Raw genomic sequence first — 15,121 nt, 5'->3', positions numbered from 1 at the left:
GAGCGGGGCCGGGCCGTGAGGGGGCGTGGCGTCAGGCGCCGCCATGTTGGAGGCGGCGGCGGCGGTGGCGGGGATGGCGGCGGCGGCGGCGATGGCGGAGGCGCGGCTGCGGCGGAAGCAGCTGCTGAGCGCGGAGGAGGCGGAGCTGTTCGAGCTGGCGCAGGCGGCGGGCAGCGGGCTGGACCCGGAGGTGTTCCGGTGAGCGGCGGGGGCGGCGGCTGCCGGTACCCCCGGTTTGCCGCCGGTTGCCGCCGCTGACGGCTGTCCCCGCAGGGTGCTGCTGGACCTGCTGCGCATGAACGTGGCGCCGCTCGCCGTCTTCCAGGTGCTCAAGTCCATGTGCGCCGGGCAGCGGCTGCCGCCGGGACCTGAGGCCGGACCCCCGGCCGCGCCGGCGCCGCTCCCCGCCGACACCCGAGGTAGGCGGCGGGCGGGGGGCGGGCAGCGGGTGGACGGGCAGGCGGGCCCTAATCCCCGTGTCTCCCTGCGCAGAGCACCCCGAGGACGGCCGGGCCCCCGCCCCGCTCCTCCCCGCCTCCGGCCTGCGGCCGCCGCGGCTGGGGGGCCGCCTGCCGCTCTCCCGAGGCCCCCCCGCGGCCTGCCCTCTGCCCCGCGGCCTCCCCGCGCCTCCCGCCGGCCGCGTCCCTCGCCCCGCTGCGGGGAGGGGGCCGCGGGCCGGGCGGCTGGGCCCGAGGGGGGGCTCGGCCGGGCCCCGGGGGGCCCGCTCGGTGTGAGTCGCGGGGACGGGACCGGCCGCGTGGGGGGGGGGGGGGAGAAGGGGGGACTTGCGCGGGGTCCTGCGGAGGGGGAGCCCCGGGCCCGCCCCGCTGCGCCTCCTGTCCGCGCCCTTTTTTCTTAATTTTTGTTCGTTTTAGGCAGCATCGGGGGGTGGGCGTGGAGGAGCGGTGCGGTGCGTCCGGGGGGAGGCTGCTGCAGTCGCTTGTGCTGGGTTTTGTAGCCTCCCGGCCCTGCCCTCCAAGCCCGTAACGAAAAAAAAGCCCCTTAATACGCAATCCTACTACGCGGTGCTGCTTCGCTTGTATTTAACTCGACAGAAAGTGCGGGTTTTTGGTACGTTAGGAATCCCTGGAAAAGGAGGGGAGCTGCGATGCTTCCTCTGCTCTGTCCCCACCTAGCAGCTCGGTGGCTTCTGCCACCCGGCCATCGGTTTCCATGCCCGGCAGATGGTATTTAGGTGGGAACGTGAAATGGGAGGCTGCGTGGGATTGTCAGCTAAAATAGGAACCGCTTTTAAATGTAATTATCTTCTGTTATTGCTCTAATCTCGGCGGACAGTAACAAATGTAGCCCTGGCGCTGTGCAGTATATATATTTTATTTTGTTCCAAACCAGTTCTAATAAAAGTTTTACTTACTGCCTGAACTTCCGGAAGTGACTTTTGGCTGGTAGCTTGCAACCTCTGCGGATTACTTCCAAAAGTTTTAAAAAGAGGTAACTAAAATAAGTCTGCTGTTGCTAAGCTTGAATTCACTGTGAAAAGGCTCTCATTTCTCTTGTGCTCAAAAATATAGTAGAAAGGGGTAATGGCCGAAACAGCAGGGTTTTGTGAGCATTGTCTGTGGTTGCCAAGAGCAAAACTGCACACCAAAAGCTCGGCTTGCTGCACGCCCCAGCGCTGCCATACCAGTAACGTGGGTGTGCTTGATCACCCAGCAGGACCCTAGAAATGGATGAGGTCAAGGCGAATTGTATTGTCATGTTCCGTTCTCCCTTCCTCTCTCTGTTTCAAGGTGAAAAATCTGTTGTAGCTGATGGGTCTCTGTTGACCCATGATGAATTTTGAGGCGAAACTTTTAAAAAGTAATTGTCAGCAAGGACTGTGCTGGGAACACAGGGAATGGGGCAAGAAAGAAAAGGTTTGTCGGCACAGGTAACCAGAGCAAGGTGGGAGGGGAAGTAAGGTTTCCCTGTCATGATAGCGTACTACTGCTTAGTCTAGCCTCACTACTGAGGCTGCCTTGGTGGTAGGAGGTGTTTATTCTCATGGCTGTGCTTGCAAGTCTGATGCTAAGTCCTATACAAAGTGGAGTTGAAAGGCAAGATTTATTTGACCAGCTATAAGCAGTGAGTTTTAGGGTAAGGGTGATTATGCCACAATCTGAGGCACCTTCGCAATAGCAGAGCTTGCTGCTTCTGGTGTGGATTCCCACATGGTAAGTGGGTGAGAATCACCTCACTGAGCAGCTGAGGGTGGCTGTACAGAGACTTTGAGGAAGTTTGTAATGACCAAATGGGAATTGGAGTGTGCCGATAAAGTGTCTGGGACTCCATGGACTTCACTGTGAACAGGTTCCCCTTTCTCAAGAGATGCTCTTGATTAAGAATTTCCTGCAGAGAAGTTGGTTGCGGTAAAGAGAACAGCCTCACATGTGACTGAGAAATGACTCTAAATATGCACAGGGGAGAAAGACGACACCTGGCTGACTACTTTTTCCCCGAGCAAAATGAGAAAGGTACAGTATTTGGATATTTTAAGTAAAAAGCACCGTGCTATTCCAGTACCATGTTGAGAGGAAACATCTCAAAAGAGCAGTAATTTTGAACAAAAGATGCTGTTAAATTTTGCTCTCTCTTCTCCTTTGTTGGTGCTTCAGGTGTGATGGGCCACTCAAACTGTGAAGGAACTTTGGTAAGGTTTTTGTTCCTGTCTGCCTGTTAATCTGGAGTAGCTTTTGTTCTCTCATGTATGCTATTTGTGTGGTACTTCCTGTAAAAATGAGATTATTTTTTTTCTAGGACTGGGCCACTGCCATGAACTAGTTTTAGCTAGTAGTACGCCAGCTCAGGTTTGAAACAGTCAGATGGCAACTTGTTTGCTAATCAGTATTAAATTTCTCAAGAGGAAAAGCTGGAAACCCTAAGGTAGAGTTGAAATGCCCTTAACCGTTGCCTCCTACCAGCTTGAGGTGCTGCAAGCACCTTAGAGAGGCTATGAGTTTGCAGGAATTAGTATCTGTCTTGGGAGCTTAATTTGGTTGTGCCTGTGTTAATCCAGAATGCTCATTCTGCATCTTTAGCAGAGCATCTCCTGGTCCAAGATGGTGCCCAAGTCAGATTGCAGTCGTAGTGTGTCCAGCCAGACTTTCCTCTCTGTAGTTTCGCTTTAAAATGGACATGTTGATATCCTTGAGTGCACTGGGACAAGCCCTTGGACCCAAGGGTGAAGTGCAGTGAAGTTCAGAGAAAGATGGCCTTAGCTCTGCACTGCTTGTGGTAGATATTCGCAGTATTAGTTTGGCCTTCAGTGTCTCCTGTTGCTGTTTTATTTCACAAGGCTAACATATGTCTTCAGGGCTAGTCAGTGCACTGAGATCACGGATCACGCACAGCTTACTGAGACAGGAGGATTGTGCCCATCAAGCCACGATTTCACTGCAGATGTGGTAAAACATTAAATGCTGAACTTGGATTTGCTCTCTTTGCAAGTTGGTTCTCTGTAATGGTGATAAAGGGGCCTTTTCTCTCATCACGCTCTCAGTCCTGACCAAATTCTGATGGGCAGCACTTGCATGCCTTGCCAGAAGTTTTGGTCTTGCCAGCTATGTTGGTTTTTTTTTGTTTTCTGGAAGCTTGTGTGTTATTAGAGCCATAACTCACTTAGAATGAAAACTTCTCTTTTTAGTTTCTGTCAGCCTAAATGACTTTGCTGTCACCCAGCACCTATTGACATTGGCTAATTCCTTTGTGAATCAAATCACCATTGAAAAGCCAACTTTCTCAGAAAATTCTTTGAGCACAACTTAAGCTCAGTGGTGGCTTATCACAACCTTAGTCCTGTGTCCTCCTTTCTGTGAGCATAAGAAGTGCTGGTAAGACCTCATAAATATCAAGAAGAGGACATGTTTTGTCCAGCTGCTCTTGTGAGGATACGTTTCTGTAGCCTCTCGGATGGAAGGTAGATGTCTGCGCTTGCTGTGATTTAGTTGAAGGAGGGGCTATGTTAGCTCAGTGCCCAGCCTGACCTAAGATGGGCATCAAGGGCAAGTGAACAAGCTTTTGCAGCTTGAATTGCAGCTTTGTGCAAATTTTGGCTAGCTTATGTGTGACTCTGCAGAGCCATGTAACACTTGGAGCGATGTGTCTGAGGAAGATGTATAGGACTCCTGGTTGAAGGTCATGAAAACAAGCAGGTGTCCAGAGAGGTCTCTCAATTGATGGAAATTGGTAATGATGTAAAGCAGAACTGGGCCATTACTGCCAGCCTTGTTTGTGTTTTACTGGACCACCTTAGGCTGAATTAGGATTTGAACTATCTAGCTCAAGACAGGAGCTTGTTTTACTGTAGCCCTTGGAGGAAAGTGTGTTGCTGAAACAAAGATCCCCCTAAAATCAGTGTATCTTCAGCAGAGTAATTTTCTCTCCTTAAATTGAAGAAACAACCAGCTAGCTCAGATTGAAGAGGAGGAGGAATCGCTCCTCATTCACTGAGCTTTCTAGTTCTGGGCACAGTCTAAGTCCATCATTCAGGAGTTGGGTAAGTGTTAATAGGGTGACTGGGGGTGTCCTCTGGGCTGGATCTCTTCTGCAGGAGCGTTTGGCTTGCCTTGCCTCCTTTCCCTTTAGGAGCTGCTGCGGGGAAGGGGAACCAAAGCTGTATCTGCTGTTGGCCCAGCCATCTCTTGTTGGAAGATGCTGCTTCTGTTTAAGAAGAGGATGGTGCAGCTTCCATGCAGGACCAGGCATTTGGAGATGGGAGATTCCTCCTCTGCATAGCTTGGACTTGTGTCGGTTGACAAAGCCAGAGCTCTTTGTGCTAATACAAAGAACAGTGATTGTCCTATATAAGCTTGCCAAGCTGCTTCGCACAGTGTCCTTCAACTCTGCTTATCTGCTCTTTCTCCTGTGCTTCCTCCTTTGTCAGAAGACAGACAAATAGCTGAAGTAATCCAGGTCTCACTAAAGATTAGCCAAGACTGCTCTGCTTGAGTTTTATCAGTAACAATGAGATATCGGCTTAGGCTTCTCAGCCCATCATGGTGCAGGGAGGTTTTTTTAAAGCAGCTGGAAAAAGACTTGTTACAGCTTTTCTGAACAACACTGTTGGCGGGGGGGGGGGGGGGGGGGGGGGGGGGTGCCCCCAGTAGTTATTTCCGCTAAAGCAACAAGAACTCTAATATGAATGACTTTATTTTGCATCTTCCCATAGCATATAGCCATGGTGTTCTGCATGGAGCTGTGTTTGCTGGTAACTGAATTCTTGATAGCTGGCTCCAGATTCCGGTGTTTGAGTGTTGGAACATCCATCTGGCATATTTAGGTAAATACAACTCCATGCAAGCTGCATTGGAAGTGATTCCTCAACTGTTGATTTGGGAGGGAAAGAGCTGATTTTAAAGAGAAAGGATATCCCGGGCAATTTCTTTCTGTGAATGTGAGGTGTGCATACCCATTAGGACAGTGGTGTTGGTTTTGCCCTAGACTAGGTATGTGTATAGTTTACCTTTGTGTAGTTAAATATACCATTTTCTTACATATTATTTCCATGCTTTCCGTTCCCATCAGCCAACCTTCAAGCTCCTGGTGGTTTCCCTGCAGTTTTCTACCTCTCTATTGACATGCATATGTCAATGCCTTGCTCTTTTTTCTAGGCTGATGAATATTCTTTGATGCTTCTCTCACTCTTTGCACTCCAACTGGCTTTTCCACATTCCCCACTTCCCCAGCCCAAGTGTCTTCCATAAAGTTACTTCCCAAAGCTTTGCCCCAGCTTATTTCTTGTACTAAATGTGTTGTTAACATGAGCTTCCCTTTCAAAATCCTGTCTCCATTGTGGGCCTCTCACCTGGTCTATGGATTTTGAGGCTGCAAGGAACTGTATAGCAGGGGTCAGAATGCTTTCCTACTCTGTGAAACTCCATGTTGCACTTAGGTGCCTGTTGGAAAAGCCACTGAGCCCACCACCCGCCATGGGCTCAGTGAAGGGTTCATGGGCTGTGTTTTCTTGCCTGTGTGGAAAAATATGCTTTTGAGAATTCTAAGTCCTTTTCTGCTCCTGCATTTGTAACTACTTTCTTCCTGTGTAAATACTTAGATATGGTCAAGGTCTCTTCCAAGTGTTGTTGTTTGATTATTTCCTAAATATTTCTCTGTCTACTGTGCAGCTTGTTGCCAACTTTGTCCTCCCTATGCGTTCCTCTTGCCAGCCTTGTGTTTTGTAGCTTTCCCTGTTCATCCCTTTTTCTCACTTCTTATTTCTTGCACTTTCTCTGTGTTGTCTGTCTCCAGCTGTGGTCAGCCTTTTGGTATGACAGCTATTGCTGCAAGGGCCCATGGTGACTGCCATCACTCTTGGGTACCGCTGGCTGGCCACGCCAGCTGCTTTGCATTCCTCTTACACTCACCCCGGACTTACTCAGCCTCATGTTGTCTCAGGGTTCATCCTGATGTGGTATTTGTAATGCAGACTTCTGTATTAAGGAGATAGGGTAGCTAACAAGGCTAATGCTCTGTGGAGCGGTGGAAGGAATCTCCCCAGAGATGCTAAGGATTTCTCTTAAATGTGTTTAATCTGGTTTTTGTACATCATACAGTGAATTTTCCTGTTGGTTATACTGGCTATTATGCTTTAATTGTAGATGAAATATATCCATGGGACTGGACTGATAGCAATGCATTCTTAATTGTGCCATGCACCTGTAAATGTTGTACTCGGACGCTTCATGGTCTGTATGTCTTCCCTGAAAAAAAATCTGTAGAATAATCTGTAGGTGACTTATAGGACTAATCAAAGGACTAATACAGTCCTGATCATGGTTTTCTTACTTAGTTGCTTCACTCATACTCAGTTTTTTTCAGTACATCATCAATACTGCTCCAATAAGTGGATTTCCTAAATTCACTAAAGAGCAGTTAGATCGCCTTCCAGATCCTGCTAACTCTTACTCACTCTTAACTCTTTCTACCATAAGCAGCAGAGTTCAAGCCTTTTGAATTGGAGGCCTTTATTCTTGTTTTGTGAAATGATGGTCATGATAATTATACAGGGCAAGAAGTTTTATGTTTAGAGCATTCCTGATGTGGAGTTGTTGCTTCCCCTCCCCTTTCCCCCCAGGCTCCTGTTCCGGAATGCACTTTTTTTTTTTAATTTTAACTTTTCTGTATCGTAGGCATTTCTTTAGTCCATCAGCAACTGAGTAGCTTCAGTTTATAGACCTTGTTCATCTTGTGGTACAGAAATTATGGTGAAGTATTTTCTGGATTGCAGGTGCTGATGTAATTTATTTTACAACTGATTAAAAAAATTCTAGCTGTACTGTGCCTTCTTGGATGGTTGAAAGTCCCTTGGTTAAAAGTTCCAGCTCGTTTCCTCTTCTGGGAGGTTATAGTAAACTTCAGTACTCTCAAAATACAGGTGATGGGTAGTGTAGTAGTCTTTTCTATTCAGCAGAAACAGCAGTCAAACAGCTTTTGTTTCTTTTTCCTTATCCCAGGAATAACTTGCTAAAAGTCTAGGCTGGAATGCTCAAAACCTGATGTGGACCTAGTCCCAAAAGAACAGGTGGCTTCATTGTTCCTGTGAAAATATATTTTTCTCTGGGCAACGTACTTTGAAAACTGAAGTCTAGACAAACTTGTCATTTTATGGAATCTTTACCTTTTGAATGAGGAAAAGGCTGTATTGGATGCTGTGATGCAATCTGCACTACTGTGTTTTGGGAAGGAATCTGTTAAAGACTTCCATCTGAGTAACCTTTTTAAGGGGGGGGGGGCAGGGAAAGCATTATCTGAGAGGTACAGACTTCTTCCATTCTCTTTTTCTTTTAAGCGTGCTATGTTCTTTGCAGTGCTCTGTGTACAGTGGGAGCGTGTTGCAGACTTGCCTAATGATTTAGCTATGAGTACGTGGGTGTGTCCATTGGAGAAGCTGGTGGCTTTTGGACAGGCTGCAGTTCAAGAGGAAACACTGTGTGCTGATTTATTCCCTGAAGGTACTGGGATCCCTTCAGTAGCCTGGGTGGTTCTCTGTAATGTTTTTATATGTGCTCTAGGTATGATGGACATGGATGGGCAAGTTAATGCGGATGGATAGCTAAAACCAGGACTTGGATGGCATTGGCAGCGCTGTCAACATGAGCAGGTAGTAGAGAGGACTGGTGATCTCTGGCCAGTGTAGGTCTCTCTCTGGTCATGCTTCCTCCACAGAAGGTTTGCAGGTTTACCTGAGGCTGTAAGGTTTCTTCTCTGCTGGGTATTTGAGCTAAACACTGCACTAGGATTTTTTTAGTATGTCTTTTCAGGCTCATTTTCAAGGTGTTTTTTTTTTTTTTTTTTCTTTTTCATGCTCTGTGAAGCAAGTACTGACAGAAAGAAAAGGGATTTAGAGGGGTACTGTAATTGCCAGACTCATCATGTGTGGCTTTGTGGCAAAGTAATGAGATTTGAGTTTGTGAGTGACAAACTCATTCTTCGCCCCCCCCCCCCCAACCAACCAAAGAAACACTCAAAAAAATCTTACAGACTGAACAGACCTCTCTGAGAAAAATGAGGGACCTCTTCTCCATCTACTCTTTCTGTAATCTGTGTGCAAGAGAAGGGGAGGAAATAAGACTATCCCAAGTGTGGTGATGAAAACTAGCAAAATGAGGAGCAACCAGGAACATGTGAGAATTTGTAGGGAAAAGGCTGGTGTGTTTCATGTTGGTCAGTGGATGGGAGAGGAGCTCCTGTGACTGCTGAGCAGCCTTGAAGGGAGCCATCTTTCAAAAGAGTGGGAGAGGTGAATGAAAACCTTGTCTTTGGTAAACCAGACGCTTCATGGGTCGTCAAGTTGGCGGCCTCCCAAGGTAACATAGATAGTAGAGTAAGGGAGAATCCATCCATTGTGTAGATGAGAATGAAGTATTATTTCAGACAGTTGCCTTGGAAAAGGACTGTCAGATTGATCAGACTAATGCAGACTTCTGCTCTGGGAGGGGGGAATTGCTCTGTACCCTAACCTACCTTCAGACATCTCATTTAGATGCTTCTTACCTGATGTGTTAAACTGAGACGTTTGAGCACCTAAGGAGGCTTATCAGTATTTTGAATAGGATCTGGGACTTTGTTAATATAAGCTTGCTTTTGTAGTCGTATCTAGTAATGCAGTTGAGTACCTAACCTGTTAGGAAGAAACAAGCTTGTTGGAGAAGAGAGGAAGCTGTAAGTTCTGTGCAGGTGATTTGTAGGCCTGTGTAGGTGTCCACTTATTTTGTGTTCTCTTCTTTCTCCAAATCCTTCTCTTTGCAAGAGAAAATGTGCTTAATGATCCTCTGCTCAATGCATATTTAAGGTCTTAGTTAAGTATTTTGGAAAAGTGCATTTGAAAACCATCTTCTTACTTTTTCCTCTTCCTGTGTTTCAAAAAAATTCAGCTGGATTTGTTGAGACGTATTTTGCCGGTCTTACCTGTCTGCTTTACTCTGTCTTCTCAGGGAGACTGCTTTAGCAGGGGTGATATTTTGGCTCTGAAGAGAGCCCAGTGTGTGTATTAGCTGTTAAGATATGGCAGCAGCTTTGAAGACCTGAGAACCTGCCAGTTTGTGTGGCAGAAGAGGACTACTTGTGATACTTATGTAGGGATGCGAGCAAGACTCTGAAGGGCAAACCTGGCAGTCTGGCAAAGGATTGGGTATAATGAGCTAGTCACATACTGGGACTGCTTTGGAGAGTGAAGTCTAGCCATGTCTGAGATTCTTCCATGGTCAGGAGATGATGGGATTTGAAGTGAGTCCCATCACTGTGCACACTTCTGGTGATTGGGCAAAAGGTGTCTCTTTAGTCCTCTAGGTAACGCATAGCAATTGCAAGAAGGAGGGACTTCTGGTCTTACAAGTTTGTTTTGTTCACACCTAAAACTGAGTCTTTGGTTGTCTAGAAAGGTCAGCTGATTTACTGTGCCCAGTGTAAGCTCTACTGTGAGACAGAAACAGGAGCAGGATTTTGGAGAATTTAAAAGTACTGTCATGGTTGCTCTAGCCCATAGTCACTGGCAATATGCAATACAAGAAATATTTTGAGATTGCTGCAGCCCTGATATCCCTAACTGTGTTACAAGTAAATGTACCAATATTTATTTATTTATTTATTTTACTAGTGGGAGGAAAATCTGTAGTCCTTGCTACTGCTCAGAGGCAGGAAAGGATCCCCTGGGGAAAGCAGTAGGTTGAGTGGCGAGGAGACTGAATGAGAAGAGCTTTGGATTTCCACTTCTGAAAGTGTATTTGGGGTTGGGGTTCCTTTCCTAAATCTGATGGGTCTTCACTTGCCTCCTGCTTGATGCAAGAAGGTGCTTCTTTCTCCCTCTGCTACTTAAGGATTACTCTTCTTGCCCTGTTCCACCCTGAAGACTCCTGCCTCAGCCTCTCCTAGAAGTGGCTGTAGCCTTTTGGCCTTGGGTTTTGTCAGAGATGATCAGCATTAATGTATCCAAGTAAGCAGCTTGATCACAGCAGGCACTGCTGTTTTTAAATGGGGGAAGCTAGCAGTCAGAGGTGGGTAGGGCACACTTCTGCCACTGTTTGTATGCATATACCATTCTTCTTAAACTATGGCTGGCTCTTGAGATAAACATGTAGCTGCCTCTTTTGGAGTCATCTTTGGGAAGGGAGGTATTTGATTAGGCTGTCTTTTGGCTTGTCTCTGGCATCTGTATCTATTTGGGCTGCAGGTGTTCTATGACAGCCAGACACGTCCAAGATTAGGACATCTTGTGTCACCAAGGAAAATATCAGTGGAATCCTTTTGTTCATCTGTAGTACTTGAAGTACAGAGTTTGTGGTTGTTCAACTTCTGTGCTTTGCATTAATTGAATCTGTTATCTCTGATAGTGTTTCAACTGGTATAAGTGCACAAATCATGCCTGTCCTTGCACACACCCTGAGCTATTCTTGACTGGTTCATGAGTCAAGATAGGATGCTTCCAAAAATATAGTTGTTTTTTATGCTGTTTAAGTAACTGGTTTGTTTTACTGTGGTTTAGAGGCAGAGAGGATGGAGGGCATGTGCTTTGTCTGAGCACAGCTTCTCTTCAATAAAGTGATTCTTTCTACCCAAGTTGTTTCAGCTAGGTCAGAAGATCAAGGCCTGACTTCCAATAGTGCTTAATGGTACAGTTGTTTTGTATGTGCACATGGTTAGAGTTGTCATACACAGGTTGTCGTACACTTGCACTCTTACTGGATAGATGCATGTGAGAAGCGGGGGGGCATTCACCTATAGAGATGTTCTGGATTGCTAAAAGCATCATGGTGAACTATAATGCTTTTTGTTCCTGCCAGTTTTTCTCTCAAATACTGTGAGATCATGTATTGCCTTTGTGCAATTTGTTTGTTTTCATGGACAATACTTGCATTAGTGAAACTGCTTAAAGTGCTTGAGCTGCAAAGAAAGACTGCAAAGCTGATTGGCTGGCTTGGGATGATAACTGCTGGCAGATCACTAGTGTGGTTTACAATAATAGACTTTTTTAAGAGCACCTGACTCAGCTGGGATAAGTGAATATATTTCTTTTGCCACTCCAGTCTGTCAAATTTTACAGATATGCAGGGGCCACATACTCTTATTTGGAAGTTCTCAGGTTGTCTTTCTGGTGCTGCAAGGTGTTAACCTGTGGTGTTGATGTGAGTCCTGTTCTCAGACAGCTGCTCCAAGGAGACAGGGTGGTTTGGTAAGTAAACCAGACATATCTCCAGTCTGTGTGCTGTCCATAGATAGCACAAATGATCCAAGATGATGATTTCCAATCCATGCTCATGGAGACTTCAGTGTGTGGAGTAGCTGTTCGTATTCTGAAGGTTGCTCTGATTAATGATTGCTAAAGTGTCACTCTTCATTTTAAATTGCATGCATGTAACTACAGTAACTACAGCTCACTGTATTCCTGTGTTTTGTTTCCTCCTTGATATTACTATTTTTTTATGATGCTTCTTGGAGCTTGCTATCTTTAGTAAAAGCTGTGACCCTTTTGCCTCACATTTCTTTTATTTGTAATGTTTCCTAATGCGAGTCCTACTTCTTATCTGAAGTAGTTATCTCCAGTGCCAAGAAAAGTCAGTCTCCTTCACTTATCCCCTCCTGTCATTTGTTTGCAGTACACCTTAGCTTGTCACTCTCTCCTCTGGCTGAATCCAGCAGGGTGGGCTGTGTGCCCCTTGCCTCCCTCAACTTCTACCTTTCTACCCATGGCTTCTCTCTGCTGTGTCACTGCATTTTAGAGATGGTCAGTTGTGCCTACAGAAGGATAACTCTTATCTTCTGAACACAGTAAGAAAATCTGTGAGTAGGTCCTGTGTAGGAGTCTGAGCTCCTGGAAACTCCAGAAAATTAATCCAAGCTTGCTTATCAAGTCACAGAAGTGACATGAAGAGAAGGGTTTCTGATCTGAGAATGTGGCTGCAGGGTTCAGAAACTGAGGGACACTGGCACATTGGTTCACTTATCCCAGCCTTGAGGTGTTAGATGCTCTTAATTTTCTCCTTGAAGTGCTGTTGCAATGCTGGTGTTCCTGCGCCAAATAAAAGCAAGTGTTTAAAGAACGAAGTGGCTGGTTACTTCATAGATTAAACCTGATGAAAATTAAGAATGCTCCTACTGCAGCTTGTTTTGGTTTTGTGGCCCTGATACCTCTTGAGCTGAATTCACAAATTAGCTTTCTGTGCTGGATGCATTTGCGACATCTAACAGAGTTTTGCCTTTTGCATGATTTCTTAAGGAACGCTTGCAGCTTAGATGCTGTGTGGATGATGCGTAGGGTTGGGACTTGAAAATTAATGTATGTGTTTGTTTATTCAGGGAGAAATAAAACTAATTCTGCTGTCAGCGGGACCCAGGTTCTAGCAGAAAGGAGCAGCCGGGAAGGATCTGCCCAGAGGATGCCTCGGCAACCAAGTGCGAGCCGGCTGCAGAAAGCAGGAGCTTCTGGAAAGAACAGTGGAGGAGGCAACAGTACCTAAATAAGGCATTGGAACTGATGTATTTTGATGCTTGAAATTGTATATAAACTGTGCTTGTTAAAACTGCTTGTGTTGTGTGTATTAACTTGACAAACATGATTTGTAATATATGGAACAGAGCTGTTGTTTCTTATTTCCAAAACTTACTTTGGCGACGCAAACTACTAGGGATTACCTGAAGGCACCTGGGACAAAGAAAGAGACATAAAGCCTGGAATAGTGCTGTCAGGGTTTAATCCCAGCCAGCAACTAAGTGCCACACAGCTGCTTGCTCACTCCCCACCTGTGGGATGGGGGAGAGAACCAGAAGGGTAAAAGTGAGAAGACTCGTGGGTTGAGATGAGGACAGTTTAATAGGGAAAGCAAAAGCTGTGCATGTAAGTGTCATGTCCTGATTTCTCAGGATGATGACTCAGGTTTGCTGATTCCCAGGTCAGGATTTTAAGGTGAAACAACACCAGGGATCCTTAAGCTCACAAAACTCAACTTTTATTCACTCACAACAAGAATTGGCATGCTCACTACCAAAATTGGTGTGCTCACAACAAAAATTGGCATGAAACTATGTCAGTAAACTGTGTAACGTGCTAACCATGCATCACCAAACATATACTACAGGCCTTGCTTGTCTGGGGATCAGTTCAGGGAAGACAATAAGGAGAGTCATCCCGTTGAGTCATGAGGCTCAGAGCAGACCCCCTTGCTTTCTGGACTCTTTCTCAGAGAGGAGCTGTGGGGCAGCTGGATCTGCTCTTAGTCCCAGACTTGGTCAATAGTTTATGTCTAAAGGGATGAGGTGTGGGGATTATGGAAAAGGGAGAAGAGAAAGATTTCACCAGTCCTGGGTCCAGCATTGGTTCAGTCAGCCAAGGGGTCCAGTTCCAGTGGGCTTGTGCACCTGAGGCTTCAGTTTGTGTTCTTTTATCATCCCTGCCCCTCCTTCGGGTGGGCATTAGGCTAATTAGGTGTCATGAGCAGTTTGTGAGCCTTTGGGCTTGGGGGTCGTTTGGGGAGTAACTTTCCCTTCCCTGCAGGGTGAGCTGTCCTGCTCAGCACATCAGCACTGGGAGCTGTGCACCCTCGGGCATGCCCTCCCCCTCCTGTTGCTGATGGTGCTGATCTGCTTCTTTTCACCTGGGGTTCTTTGCTAGGCAGAATTCCTTGTTATGCGGAGTTACTCATTAAGCAGAACTTGCCTCACCACAATATTTGAGACATTAACTCTTTCAGTCCCTCACAGCAGGCAAAGCAAGGAATTAATTCGCCACTTCCCATGGGCAGGCAGGTGTTCAGCCATCTCCAGGAAGGCCGGGCTCCATCATGTGTGGCAGTGACTTGGGAAGAAAATGCCATCACTCCGAACGTACCCTGCTTCCTTCTTCCCCCAGCTTTATATACTGAGCTTGATGTCCTATGGTCTGGAATATCCCTTGGGTCAGTCCGGGTCAGCTGTCCTGGCTGTGTCCCCTCACAACTTCTTGTGCCCCCCCAGCCTGCTCGCTGGTGGGGTGGGGTGAGAAGCAGAAAAGGCCTTGGCTCTGTGTAAGCACTGCTCAGCAGTAACTAAAACATCCCTGAATTATAAATGCTGTTTCCAGCACAAATCCAAAACATAGCCCCATACTAGCTACTAAGAAGAAAATTAACTCAATCCCAGCCAAAACCAGCACAAGTGCTCAAGTTGCTCCAGAGAAGTCATGACTCATCTTACAAGCCAATGCTTCTTGCTGCCTCTTTCCCTAAAATCCATTTTGTTAAGTTCGTGCTGGTTGTAGCAGCAGATGATACTGAAATTCACGGCCTGTAAAGAAATACTCTCTGAGACTCGTTTTGGAGTTTTAGAAAGCAGACATTCTTTATTGCAGTGCTGGATGCACAGGGGTTAATTCCACCTAGTGTGTGTGCCACAGCTTCAGCACAAACAGGTTATATAGACTAACTCATTACATATTAATCAGATTAGTATACATATACATGAAAAATATTGTAACTGATTATCATAGTACTGCCTACATCTGATCATGTGCAATGAAGAATTCGTTTGAGTTGAAGGGCTGCTTTTACGACCACTGACCCATTTGAGATTCTGTTGGTTGACCTTGAAGTCCTTGTTCTTCGATCTTGAAGCTTAACACAGTTTCAATCACATGTAGTCAGTTTCAACATTGTTC

The 15,121-nt window shown here is 46.3% G+C and overlaps 2 protein-coding genes and 1 long non-coding RNA gene across 4 annotated transcripts in view; 2 read left to right on the top strand and 1 right to left on the bottom strand.

Annotated features, from left to right (window-relative positions):
• Positions 1 to 13,013, top strand: part of SHF (Src homology 2 domain containing F) — a 40,683-nt gene extending 27,670 nt beyond the window's left edge. The window contains exon 8 of the mRNA XM_069797653.1: positions 12,790 to 13,013. The gene's annotated coding sequence lies outside the window, so the exon portion shown is untranslated. The remainder of the gene's footprint in view (positions 1 to 12,789) is intronic.
• On the top strand, positions 14 to 13,065 carry LOC138687968 (mitotic-spindle organizing protein 2B-like). 2 transcript variants are annotated; one of them, XM_069797654.1, is made up of 3 exons: positions 14 to 198; positions 274 to 419; positions 493 to 1,347. In XM_069797654.1, exons 1-3 carry the CDS (start codon positions 44 to 46, stop codon positions 732 to 734), a joined length of 543 nt encoding a protein of 180 aa, XP_069653755.1. In that variant the 5' UTR covers positions 14 to 43; the 3' UTR covers positions 735 to 1,347. The 2 variants fall into 2 exon arrangements, with proteins under 2 accessions (XP_069653755.1, XP_069653756.1); XM_069797655.1 differs by lacking the exon at positions 493 to 1,347 and adding an exon at positions 12,790 to 13,065 and having other exon boundaries at positions 26 to 198.
• On the bottom strand, positions 11,977 to 12,275 carry LOC138687970 (uncharacterized). The gene is made up of 2 exons (XR_011327008.1): positions 12,170 to 12,275; positions 11,977 to 12,106 (listed from the first exon to the last, which is right to left on the bottom strand). It is a non-coding gene; the product is annotated as an uncharacterized lncRNA (long non-coding RNA).
• Positions 13,066 to 15,121: the final 2,056 nt, after the last annotated feature.

Source organism: Haliaeetus albicilla, chromosome 12, assembly GCF_947461875.1.
Source record: "Haliaeetus albicilla chromosome 12, bHalAlb1.1, whole genome shotgun sequence".
Lineage (NCBI taxonomy): Eukaryota > Metazoa > Chordata > Aves > Accipitriformes > Accipitridae > Haliaeetus > Haliaeetus albicilla.
This window is presented reverse-complemented; position numbering and strand designations above follow the sequence as displayed.

Coding starts and splice junctions, on each gene's coding strand:
- LOC138687968 (XM_069797654.1), top strand. CDS start 44: ATGTTGGAGGCGGCGGCGGCGGTGGCGGGGATGGCGGCGGCGGCGGCG. Junction 199..273: donor CTGGACCCGGAGGTGTTCCG/GTGAGCGGCGGG, acceptor CTGTCCCCGCAG/GGTGCTGCTGGACCTGCTGC. Junction 420..492: donor GCTCCCCGCCGACACCCGAG/GTAGGCGGCGGG, acceptor CTCCCTGCGCAG/AGCACCCCGAGGACGGCCGG.